The sequence below is a fragment of the Podarcis tiliguerta genome, assembly GCF_965153285.1.
Source record: "Podarcis tiliguerta genome assembly, chromosome: 5".
NCBI classification, from domain to species: Eukaryota; Metazoa; Chordata; class Lepidosauria; order Squamata; family Lacertidae; genus Podarcis; species Podarcis tiliguerta.
Genome location: NC_139538.1, coordinates 94731488 through 94744618, shown reverse-complemented (window position 1 = coordinate 94744618; position 13131 = coordinate 94731488). Strand labels below are relative to the sequence as shown.

At 40.4% G+C, this 13131-nt stretch overlaps 1 protein-coding gene across 3 annotated transcripts in view; it reads left to right on the top strand.

Moving 5' to 3' along the window:
• The window catches only part of SCUBE1 (signal peptide, CUB domain and EGF like domain containing 1), a 194684-nt gene that overhangs the window by 18889 nt on the left and 162664 nt on the right, over positions 1-13131 (top strand). The window contains exon 1 of one of the 3 annotated variants that reach the window (XM_083440730.1): positions 6280-6405. The exons of the other annotated variants lie outside the window; for them this stretch is intronic. Coding sequence (XP_083296856.1) covers positions 6369-6405 — 37 coding nt within the window. The 5' untranslated portion in view covers positions 6280-6368. Of the gene's footprint in view, positions 1-6279; positions 6406-13131 lie in introns of those variants that run through there. 3 annotated transcript variants of the gene reach the window in all.

Sequence of the window (13131 nt, the reverse complement as noted above, 5' to 3'; positions counted from 1 at the left end):
TGGCATACACCTGTGTTTTTTGAATATAATCCTGCAGCCCCCAAGAGAGAAAGAATAAATGCATGATGGATAGATTAAAAGAGAGCAGGGCGAAGAAGAGAGAGAGGGTAGGTGCTTATGTGTCTTTAGTGTGTGTGTGTTTGTGTGTGTGTGTGTGTGTGTGTGTGTGTAAGGAAGTATAGATGCTTTTAACCCAAGCATGCATTTGGGCAGGACTTTTTTTCAGCCGGAACTCACTGGAAATCAGTTCTGGCACCTCTCAGATGGGCACCATTGCCATTCTAAGAGAATGAGGGAGGTGTTTATGGTGAATTCCGGCACTTCTTTTTCTAGAAAAATAGCACTGCATTTGGGGACCCATTTCATAATCATTTACCATATATTTGCATGGTGGTGGTGCTCCTGTTGTAACCCAGCTTGGATCAGGTCCAGACCCACTAGCTGAAGACCACTGCTGTATCCAGATGGCAAAGATTCATAGACTCATAGAATTGGAGAGTTGTAAGGGACCACTAGAGTCATCTAGCCCAACCCCCAGCAATGCAGGAATCTTTTTGCTGAACTTGGGGCTTGAACCCACAACCCTGAGATTAAGAGTCTCACGCTTTATTGACTTGGGTCCCAGATGAACCCACTCTAGGTAAAGGGACCCCTGACAGTTAAGTCCAGTCGCAAACAACTCTAGGGTTGCGGTGCTCATCTCGCTGTATAGGCCGAGGGAGCTGGCGTTTATCCGCAGACAGCTTTCCGGGTCATGTGGCCAGCATGACTGAGCCGCTTCTGGCAAACCAGAGCAGCACATGAAAATGCCATTCACCTCCCCGCTGGAGTGGTACCTATTAATCTACTTGCACTTTGACATGCTTTCGAACTGCTAGGTTGGCAGGAGCAGGGACCGAGCAACGGGAGCTCAGCCCGTCATGGGGATTTGAACCACCGGCCTTTTGATCGGAAAGCCCAAAGGCTCAGTGGTTTAGACCACAGTGTCACCTGCGTCCCACTTTAATGTGTTACAAATTGCAGCCATTTAGTAACAACTATAAGCATTTCTGTGTATTTATTTTTAAAGGAAACTGGTGCAGTCTCTCTGAGAAGGCAGAGCAGAACATGCTTATTCCCGAATAAAGAAATACTGAGCACTTCACATAGGAAAAAGCTTCCAGCCATTACAGCAGGATAATGGGAGCTCAGGCACAATGTGCTTTGTTCTGTTGGTTTATTTCATTTTATTTCATTTATTTTGTGAGAATGTAGTATGCAATTTCCTAGCGCTCAAAGTAGCTTACATCAGAGATAAACTTTAAACATATTAAAATCAGAGTTATTAGCAACAATATAAAGTAAGATAACAGCATTCATACACTTCAAAAATTACCTAACAAAATTCCTAAGTGGTCAATCCAGAAGCAGCTGAAAAAGACTGATCTTGCAGGCAATTCTGAAACCAAATAAGGAAGAAGTGCAACTTAGTCCTTGTTGTGAGAGTACAGAGTGGCACCATTATTCAAGTGTCCCTCTTTTCATCTGTGAAATGCTGGAATTGAGGAAGTCCTTAAAAAACCCTCTGGCTTAGAGAGCTCGATAGAGGCAATGCAACTGCATTAGAATATTAAGTGTTAATTGCAAAAACAATTGTGTATAATGCTCTATAAGAGTGTGGTTTGTTTTTATTTTATTTTAGGGTTTTGTAGGGCGTGTGGTGCATAGAGGCCTTCCCTTGCAAGAGAATATGAGATAGCTTTGCTCCAACTCTGATAATAGGAATACTGGCTAAGAAGAACAGCAGTAGTTTAATCCCCTCTGAAGCAGCAGTGCAAACAGTATAGAGACAAAGTACTTAGCTGCACAAGTTAATGACAGTGTAAACTACTGCTGTTTGGGAAGTCAAATGCAAATGAACAAGGCGGTACAAAGAACATTGCAGAGTAAGGGAGGAAAAAAGTACTGTACAGTTATTGGTGAATGTTCATTTCCCTTTTGCAGCTCCTCTGTTAAATTCTACCTTGCAGGGGGAGAAGAATGTTTTGGTGCAACTACTAGCCCATCCCTTCAGACTTGGTCTATTACACTTTCAGGTTTTCTGTTGAATGAACATGAACATCAAAGCAGAGCTTTTTTGTTAGAAACACTGAAGCATGAAGCGCTGTTTGGAATTTAGTTTTTGTTGTAAGAAAATAAGTGTGTAAATCAGTATGGTTGAAGTAATCAGAAGTTATCTCCCTATATATGTGGTTAGGGTACCAATCAGTAGCAGGACAGAGTAGCAGCTTTATTTAGTTATTATAAAAAAAACCCCTCTTAAAACTGCTTTGTGTTTAAAGTTCTCTGAGTGGTATATAAAAATACAAGCAAGAAAAAACTATAATAAAAATCAAGCAATAAACAGGGTTCGGTCAGATGCATTTTTAAAGTAATATTTTTGTTGTTGTGGGGTTCATATTGCATTTCTCACCACAGATGATCCTATATAAAGTGATGGTCCAATATAAGATGATCCTATATAAAATACAGTACGACAATAAAATGCACTAAAGCATTTCAACAAATATAATTTTGCCTTCCAAAGTTACAGATAATATGCATTTTAGCAGCATCCTTCATGTGCTGAATACTGGGGTGATTGTGCTGGAGTGATTTACCATTTTTCTTGACTTTTGTCTAACCTGGATAACTTAAGGTGATCCTCTGTTGGGTACTGATGCTTAGGTACAGTAGAGCATAAAACACAGGCCATATGCTTCTGCAAGAGGGAGGGGCTGAGACCACTATTTGTGGGATGATGTGTGGGTGGGCGGCGGGGGGGGGGGACGACGACGGACATGACCATTATGTCCAGAAAAGGTGATGGATAGCAGGAGGTAGCATTAGCCAGCTCTCAGGGCATGCTGTAGCTTTGTTGGCGACTGTTGGTATGTTAGGCAAGCATAAAATACAGAAAATATAAGAGATATTTACGAAATGACAACAGTGGCATAAAGTCTATGGCAGCATTTGATTGACCCTGGATTAATGAAATATAAATAAAATAAGTCAAAGGTTAAGTACTGTTCTAAGAATGCATTAGAAAGGAAACAAAGGATAAGCTAATAATGTTAGGTATATTCACCATCAGAAAGAAAATACACATCGGGAAATGATAGGAAGTCGAATTATGGGGTGTTTTTTCGGTTTTTTGTTATCTATGTTAATACCGGTAAATAGAGAAGAAAACAACAGACAGTAGAAATATAAATTAAGTTTATTGTTTGTTAACAAATGGAGTATTACTTGTATATGGTTGTTGTTTTGTTTATAAGATTCATACTCATGTCTGCTTAAAGAAGATGTATACTATATTTGTTGTATAGGATTGTCAATAAAGTAATAAAAAAAAGAGGAAAGCTAGCGTAGTATGTCACTGTTCCCAAGTCCCGGGATCTTTCTGCAGCTGTTGCTGAGAAATGATTTCTGATCCAACGAATGTGCCTTCGCATTAAAATCTTCAGATGGGGCACTGCTCTGGTTGTCTTCTCTGTTGCAAGTTGGGGCCAAATTAAACATGATATAATTATATACATGTTTGCATTTAACATACAGGTTTGTTTTTTTCCAAGGGCACACATAGCATCAGATAGAATGGCTGATAATTGTTTTCCGCAAAGGAAAGGCCAGCTCTAGATGAAGGGGAAGGAACAGTTTAATCCACCCCTTAACTGGAAATGCACATTTTATTTCATGTCTAGTTTCACCCTCAGATTGGCATTTGCTGAGAAGAGGAGAGCCTTCTTTGCTTTGGCCCCTGACTTGTAGACTCCTCTTCCTCAGCAGCTGTCAATCTCTACTTTCTTTCTGCTTCTTCCGCTAGGGTTTGGGCCTGTAATGTGGTTTGATTTTTTTGGTGTTGTAAGCTATAATTCTATGTATATTGACTTTTAAATAATTGGTGCTCTTTGTTTTTAAATATTATACAGTCATGATTTTATGTTACTTTATTGTTGGAAGCCAGGGGGTTGCCAAAATGGGGCTGTGGGCGCATGTTTGCCCACAGAAACTTTTCCAGGGGCACACAGGGTCCCCTCCCCTTCCTCCGCTAGTGTCTGGCTTGAGAACCACATCCTATTGTAGCCAATGTAATAGGTTTCAGTGTGTCCTGGTGTGTGTGGCACCCACAACAGCACCTCCATTTGCAATTCATGGGCCTATTGGCCCCCCAAAGTTGGTGGCCTCTGTTGTAAACCATCTCAAGGTCTTCTGCAGTTAGAGACTGAGTGGATCTCCATGTTAGGTTAAAGGATTACCCACATTGTCCTTGATTGTACCCCCTTGCTTTCTCTAACCTAAGTAACCTAAGTGGTAGTTGTTGTTGTTGAGTGTTTGCCATTAATTCCTGTGGGGAAAATTTAGGTGTTGCTCTTGAAGTAAGACACTATCTGCCATCCATTACTGATGCTGAATGGTCCAGCCCTCTTTTACAGATCCCCTTGGGATCTCCCTCAAAAATCATCTTTGCTTATCAACAGAGTTGGGCATCTTGTTTGATTTTTTTATTGTATAAATTTATATCCTGTGTTTCAGGAAAATTTCTAACATTTAATATTGGGGAGTTGGGCTTGGAAATTGTTTTCCTTTATCTATTTTTCTATTTTTTTCTATTCTTTTAGTTATTTTTCCTCTGTTCTTTTTTCCTCTTTCTCTTTTTTATATAATTTTGTTTTGTAAGGATTATGAGTAGTGTATTCTATTTTACGTTTACTTTCTCTTTATTATTTTTCCTTTTTGATATAGTGTGCTTTTTATTATCTTTTTATAAATGTTTCAATTTTAGTGTTTAACATGTTAAAAACCTTCACAAGAATTGTTTTTAAAAAAGAAATTCTTTTCCTTTCTGTTTTTTACTCTTTTGTTGTTGATTTTAATTATCCATATATGTTTGTTCTTAACTGTTTTTATGCATAATTTTTATATCTCTTGTGTAAACTGTTTTATTACAATCAAGTAATTTGGTCAGTTAGTTAATTAAATATCTTGCCAGTCACACATGTGGGAAGAATGTTGTGAGAAAGCAGGAAAAGCAACAAAGGTTTTGTGGCACCTTAAAAACTATGAAATTAACCGCCCCATAAGCTACCATGGCTTATCTGCTTCCTTCGCTTTGAAAAACTCATATGCCACTTAGTCACGAATCTTTCTAAGGAATGTACGCAATAAAATTAGCAAAACTGTTAAAATAATTGTGCATATGATAATCATAAATGGAAAAAAATAAAATTAGTCAAATTATTTTTTAAAAAAGGTTTATTTGAGGCTGGCTGCAATGAAACAAGGGAAGGGAACCTGCCTTCATCAGATGCCTTGGTCTCCTCAGCCGGAAGCTGTGCTTGTAAACACAAACTCACACAAGGAAAGAACGGGCCAAAGGGCCTTGAAATGCACAGCTTGTCTTGTATTAGATAACCTTGCAGAACTACAGAAGTGATAATGATGATGATGATAGTAATCACAAAAACGAGTTCACAAAAGTTTAGTACAGTGGTGCCTCGCAAGACGAAATTAATTCGTTCTGCGAGTCTCTTCGTCTAGTGGTTTTTTCGTCTTGCGAAGCAACCCTATTAGCGGATTAGCGCTATTAGCGGTTTAGCGGCTATTAAAGGCTTAAGGGATTAGCGGATTAGCTGCTAAAAGGCTATTAGTGGTTTAGCGGCTTAGAAAAAGGGGGTGGGGAGGGGAAAAAACCCTCAAGACTCGCAAGACATTTCCGTCTTGCAAAGCAAGCCCATAGGGAAATTCGTCCTGCGAAGCGCATCGAAAAACGAAAAACCCTTTCGTCTAGTGGGTTTTCCGTCTTGCGAGGCATTCATCTTGCGGGGTACCACTGTACACAAAACAGTCTTTATTTAGAAATGTGCCTGGCCTTTCGACAGGGTCATATTTACCTCCTGGGACATTTATGCCTCCTTTTCTAACACAACCTCTGCAAGAAGTAACTGGCTTTACTGTCCACTTCACAAGAAGGCCTAGCATGTTGGGTTTTTTAGAGACCCCTCCTGTTCTGATGCAAACTGGATTAAATTGAAGTACGGTATACGGCACAGCAATGTCTTCTTTTATTTGACCCCCTGACACAGTGTAACTTTTGTGTCAGTTCAGATGCCCCAACACAGCTTGCTATACCAGCCTTCTCCAGTGGATCCTTCAGGAAGCTTCCAGAAGCAACTACCAACCATTTTGGGTGCCATGAGATTCTTATAGGCCAGGCATGTCCAACAGTTCAATCGCGATCTACTGGTCAATCGTGGGGTGTCTTTGATCAATCACGGTATCAAGTTAGTGATCACCTTTGTGCTCCGTTACTGTACCCTCCCCTAAAGAAAGCTCAGCATCTCCTGGCAATGACAATGGGTAGATCACAGCCGGTCTTTTTATACTGTGAGTAGATCGCAGTCTCTTGGGAGTTGGACGTGCCTGTTTTATGCTTTGCCTCTCTGTCTGGACCATCGGTGGAGCTCCCCAAATACAGTGGTACCTCGGGTTAAGTACTTAATTCGTTCCGGAGGTCCGTTCTTAACCTGAAACTGTTCTTAACCTGAAGCACCACTTTAGCTAATGGGGCCTCCCGCTGCCACCACGCCGCTGGAGCATGATTTCTGTTCTTATCCTGAAGCAAAGTTCTTAACCTGAAACACTATTTCTGGGTTAGCGGAGTCTGTAACCTGAAGCGTATGTAGCCCGAGGTACCACTCTACATCCTTCTGCCACCCAAAGAACAGTTTGTAATATTCTGAACAGGGACCATTTGCAAGTGATGGCAATCGCAGCGCTGCCATGTTAATTAGCAGAATCTTCTTCTTCTTCTTCTTCTTCTTCTTCTTCTTCTTCTTCTTCAACCTCCTTTTATCAAAGCAGTTCAAGCCCTGGGAAGCTGTTGCACTTGTGCCTTTTCCGCTTGCCATAATGAAGGCCAGGTTTCCCTTCTTCGACTCTCCCATTCCCATTGCTCACCCTTGACCTTGTCTATAGAAACAGTCCTTAGGCCTTTAAAATTTTTACAGTTTCCTCAGGCACTAGCATCTTGAAAGCATCATGACAACTGGAAGGCAATAAAAAGAAAGAGGCATGTGGCGGGTCTCTAATTGATTTCTTTATAATAATAAAAAAATCATGTCAGTTGCAAGGCCACAGCGTTTTAGAGGCAAAACGCATTCATCTTAACAAAGGCCATGTTGGTTTGATATATAGGCCTCTTCCTTTAGCACTGGAAGGAAAGGGAAGCACAGGTTTCTTTGTTTCATGGAAAATCAAATTAACCTCGATATCAAGCAAGTACCTTGTTTATGTCTGAAGGGGGGGGGGGAATCTCGCATTTAATACATCAATAAATAAGAGGAAATGATAAACTCTATTTGTCAAGTTGAGAGTGACTGCTTAGCCTGCCAGAATATACTGACTGCTTCAGAGGTTCAGGAAATTTGGATCTACTCAAGGTTGCCGGTTTTTTTGTTGTCTGTATTTTGTTCATCTTTGTAGTTAAGGAAAAATCTGCTTAAAATCCTCAGGAAGGTAATTGGTATGAGAGGCAGTAGAGTCTCTTCTGTAAGAAAATTAAGTTCTGGTCACCCCATTGCAAAAAAGTTTGATTATAGATCTGGGGAAAGTACAAAAACCGCTCAACTCCAGGGGGCCGGTCCACTGTCCCGCAAACCCAAATTCCTATGCCCCACAAATAACCCAGAGATGCATTTGAAATCAAAGCACACATTTTACTCATGTAAAAACACCAGGCAGGCCCCACAAATAACCCAGAGATGCATTTTAAATAAAAGCACACTCATGTAAAAACACACTGATTCCCGGACCGTCCGCGGGCCGGATTGAGAAGGCAATTGGGCCGGATCTGGCCCCCGGGCCTTAGATTGCCTACCCATGGAGTGAGGGGATGTGGGAAGGTACAAAAAATAGGCAGACTGCAACCTGAGCAAGTCTTTCCCAGGTTTCAGAGGCAACAAGTTACACACCTAGGATTGCTGGATAAAGAAGCAATGGCTGCTCCTCATTTCTGGGAAATTAAAGTTTCCAAACTTTAAATGAAACACGCAAGGTTTGGGGTTAGGTAAAGAGCAGAAGTAGAGAGAAATGGCAGTCTTTAATTTGGCAAAACCATTCTTTAATGCCACAAATGATCATGCAATTCAAATATCTTTTGAAGTGTTTGGATTCCCCTCACCCTGGGGGGGGGGGGGGGAGACCACTTAGGCTGCAATTCACAAGCTATGGTGGGATTTGATGATCATTATGGGCTGCTCTGACTCTTGACTGTCCCTGACCTTCCCATCCTCAGGTCCTCTAGCACTCAGGACAAGGAGAAAAGATTGGTTTCTTTCTTTGTGTATTGTTAGAGAAGGCTAGCAGGAAATGTTCCAAGTCCCTGTAATGTTTTTCCAACTTTTCTTGTATCACACAATGCAAATGCAAACACCATAATGCTCAAGCATCTCTGTGTTCTGAATTTTTTCCTGAAATGTGGGCATCAGACCTCAGTGATATTGATTTATGCTTGCAGAATTACTAAAAGTTGGCAAATGGAGGGGAGTCTTCTGTTATACAGCTTTGGTGCTAACACTTTATCCCAGATAGTGCTCTTATAAATAGAGGTCAGGTTTTTAATGGTATAATCATTTGATTAATTAACCAAAGGTTTAGCAGATAGATGGGAGCCTGGCTTGATCAGTGAGTGCAAATTTGAGGGCTCATTTGTTTTCTCACCAACCCCACTATCACTGTTTATTTTTTAGAATAAACACAGAAAACTCAAATTGTTAGTTGATTCTGCAAATATTCTTCCTTTACACCATAAATTAATTCCATCACCAACTATGAAGAACAGATTGTCCCCACCTGTAGATTTTAATAGACCTTAAAGAAAAGAAATCAGGATGAGATCTTATGCATTGTTTGTAAATTGAGGCTCTTGAGTTCTTTCACCATTCCATTGTTAAATGTCAGTAATTTTCATTTAACTCTGAAGCCAGAGAAACTTAACTTAAATAAAACCTTTCCAAAGCAATAGATCTAGTCTAGTGGCGCGATCTAAATACCATTATGTGAAAGTCCTTTCTTCAGGGACAGCAGCATTTGCTGAACAGTTTATCATTTTTGCGCCCCAATACTGCTGCTCCCCAAACAATACAGCTCTGTTATATCGTTCCTGGAATATTACTGTAACATCTGCTTGTTAAATGATGAATTATTACGTACTTCCAGTATCTCAAAAGATATTGATAGTCTTTTGACTGTACTGATGGTCTCATTGTACGTATTGCTATTTAAATTTAATCCATTAATCACTGAATTAGTTTATGCATTTGACTCGGTTAAAATTATGTCGTTGGCTCCACCACCCTGACAATAAAGGAGTTCACTACAGTGGTACCTCGCAAGACGAATGCCTTGCAAGACGAAAAACTCGCAAGACGAAAGAGTTTTTTGAGTTGCTTCGCAAGACGAATTTCCCTAGGGGCTTGCTTCGCAAGACGAAAACATCTTGCACCTTTTTCTTAAAACCGTCAATGCATTCCTATGGGAAACCATCAATGCATTTCCTATGGGAAACCGTGCTTCACAAGACGAAAAAATTCATAAGACGAAAAAACTCGCAGAACGAATTAATTTCGTCTTGCGAGGCACCACTGTACCTTCTTGCAACATTCTCAGCAACTGCTGCATAATACATACATAAACCAATGGAAAGTTGACCATTTGCAGAGTTTCTTCCCATGCTGAAATACACATGAACTGGGAGCAGGTAGAGGAAAGCAGTGGCGTAGCGTGGGTTGTCAGCACCCGAGGCAAGGCAAGTAATTTGCGCCCCCTAACCCGTGGAGCCAGGTAGGGGCAGAGAGCTGCGAGTGCGAGCGCGCCCCCCCCAGATGTTGCGCCCGGTGCGGCCGGCACCCCCTGCACCCCCCACGCTACGCCACTGGAGGAAAGTCACACTTCATGGCAGTTACCCACTTCACAACTAAATGTGAACGAACCACTTCCAAGCCAGGTATTGCTTTGCATTTAGACATGTTTTATTTCTGAAACATCTAGTGCTGAGAACATTGCAGTCAGTTAATTCACTCTTTTATTGTCAGAGGAGAGCCAACCATATGCTAGTTAACCTTCATATAGCTCAGTTTAGGAATACTTTGAAAACATTTTAATTGTCCATTTAATTGCTTACATGGTTCTGAGACTCGTTGTATTGTAACAGCATAAAATATGAGCTGCAAAGTGCTTGTTTAAATCTCAGATATAAATGCATTGATTGCCTTAGGCAAGGCACTGTTCCCTTAGCCCTGACACCCAATTTGGAATCTGGGGATAATAATACTGACCTACTTCTAATAAGACTTACAGAGTTAAATTATGTAACACACTATGTACATTTGAAGTATGTAAGTTATAGCCACAATGATCTTATTATGAGTAAATAAGCTGTTAGCTACAGTCTGTTAATTCCAAATTGGCAAAGTGTAGCTGAAGAAATAAATACATTGATTAAAACATTTTGATTTAATAAAAGGGCTTTAATTAGGCAGCAGATATTAAAAACAATTTTGTTTGCTTTTAATACACATATTTACCAATATATACAGTCGTGCTTGGATGAAGTGTTCCTCCTTCTGTCTCACGCAAGGCAGGATGCCTCTTAGAAGAATATATTTATTTTGACTCATGCATGCGTTATCTTTAAGACAGAAAAATGTGCTTTCTCCCCTCAGAATCATTTTTTATTCATGTTATGTATGCATAACAAATCAATCAGTTAAAATGATTTATCAACTAAAATTTATGGGACAGAATGATAGCCCTAATTATTATTGTTTTAAAGAAAACACACAACATTCTGATGTGTTGTGAGATAAGCATTACAAAAATATGGATTATGAATTGCCACATGTTGATAGAACATTTCCAAATCTTTAAGCAACCTTTCTTTATTTCCTCTCCAATACTTCTTTACCGATAGATCATGTAGTTCAAGTTGTGTTCTTTCAACATTATACAGGCATATCTATTCCCTTCAGATGTCTGAATAAATATTTCCATGTAGGCAACTACTGACATATCAGCAATGAAAACATTACATTTTGAGCCATTTTAGTATCCAAACTGTGCTGTATATGATTTCCCCAAGTGCTACGTTTTGCAATTGGATAGCTGATTTAGATGAAAAGATGTTTAAGATTTATGCAGGCAGACAGCTTCCTGATGGCTGTATTTCTACAGAGGTTCAAGAACATAAATTATTGAAAGTCAATTGCAATTTATGCTTCCCAAATTAGTTCCAGATCCAATTGTAAAAAAGGCATACTATGAAAGAAAAACATATATTCTGTCCAAATGCAGCTCAGGTTTGAAGGTCTGTCATCAGGCAAGCTCAGATACAATTCTTAGGGTAGGGGTGTCTAGACTGTTGTTTAAAGTTATTGTTCTTTATTCTTATGTATGACTCCATGTAACCATAAAGCGTCCTTAATGTACATAAAGTTCAAAAACCCATGAATTTATACTTCTCCAGCCCATATCTCTAAGCAGCATGTGATAATGGAATGACATGTTATAATGGCTATATCTTGGTAGTTTCCGTCTTGTTTCCCACCGTACCCACCTAATTCCTTTTAGGAGTTTCCGCTTCTACAGTCAGCATCTTCAGGGTTTTTTGTTTGTGAATTATTTGCACAGTAATTTTTAAAAGAACATTCTTACTTAACAATGAAAATACAACTCCCCCCACCCCGCCCAGTTTATTAAAGGTAAAGTATCCCTGACAGTTAAGTCAAGTCTCGAACGACTCTGGGATTGTGGTGCTCATCTCTCTTTACTGGCCGAGGGAGCCGGCGTTTGTCCACAAACAGTTTTTCCGGGTCATGTGGCCAGCATGACTAAGCCGCTTCTGGCGAACCAGAGCAGCGCACAGAAACGGCGTTTACCTTCCCACCGGAGTGGTACCTATATATCTACTTGCACTTTGTCGTGCTTTTGAACTGCTAGGTTGGCAGGAGCTGGGACCGAGCAACGGGAGCTCACCCCGTTTCGAACCGCTGACCTTCCGATCAACAAGCCCAAGAGGTTCAGTGGTTTAGATCACAGCGCCACCCACGTCCCGCTCTGTTTATTGGGACTCTGCATCTTTCCTCTTGCTGCCCTTTGTGCTTAAAACTTCTACCCAAAGTACCTATGTGATGCAATTCCTTCGGAACCTTACTCAAAACTTGACTTTTCCTTGAAGCCTGTATCAAAACATAATAAATCCTCTTCCTAATGAGTAAGGAAGCCAGGCTGGGCAACCTAAGTGGAATTGTGGAACCACACCTGCATACAAAGCCCTGCTACTTGCCCATTGGTTTTGCTGCATTGGCTCCATGCTGGCACACCTATGGTGTCCACATTTGGCTCTTCTCTAGGGAATGGGAATGGGCTGGCTAACAACCCCAACAGATCTGTGGCCAGCTTTGCTCCGCCCCTGGCAGTAGCATTTACTGTGCTTCAGCAGCAGACCGTTAAGGTGGCAGAGGCCTACAGACAGGAATGTCCACTGAATCCTAACCCACTTGACCATCAAGGATCATTGAGTTAGCATGGCAGCTTCTCTGTGTGTATATAACTGCATTTATTTATTTATTTATTTATTTATTTCCTGCTTGCGTCTCCTTTCCCTTTGTTTTGTCATCTCCCTACTGACATTTAGTTAAGGTCAGGCATCTTTCTTTATGTTTGGTTACTCTGTAAAGTCCCATGTTACTTGGCTGGTTCTAGGGAAAGAAAATAAGAACACTGGCTGCGTGACTTCTGCAGATAAATAGCTAAACACACACACACACACACACACACACACACAGCCTTCAAGGTACATTTTAGAAAACCTGAGGAGCTTGTTATCTAAAATGTAAGCCATGGTTTTCAAAGAAGTGTTCCCACAACGCTCTTTTTCAAGTAGCCAAATGAAGATATCATTTCTCATTAGATTTGCATTAGGGGAATGACTTTATTGCACTCTTGTTAATGGAAATTATAATGTGTGAGGTAACCTAATATTGTAAATCATTTTATTTTTCCCTGCATAAAAGGATGTTTGTCATGCACTCCCCCCGCCATTTTTCTTTTTTC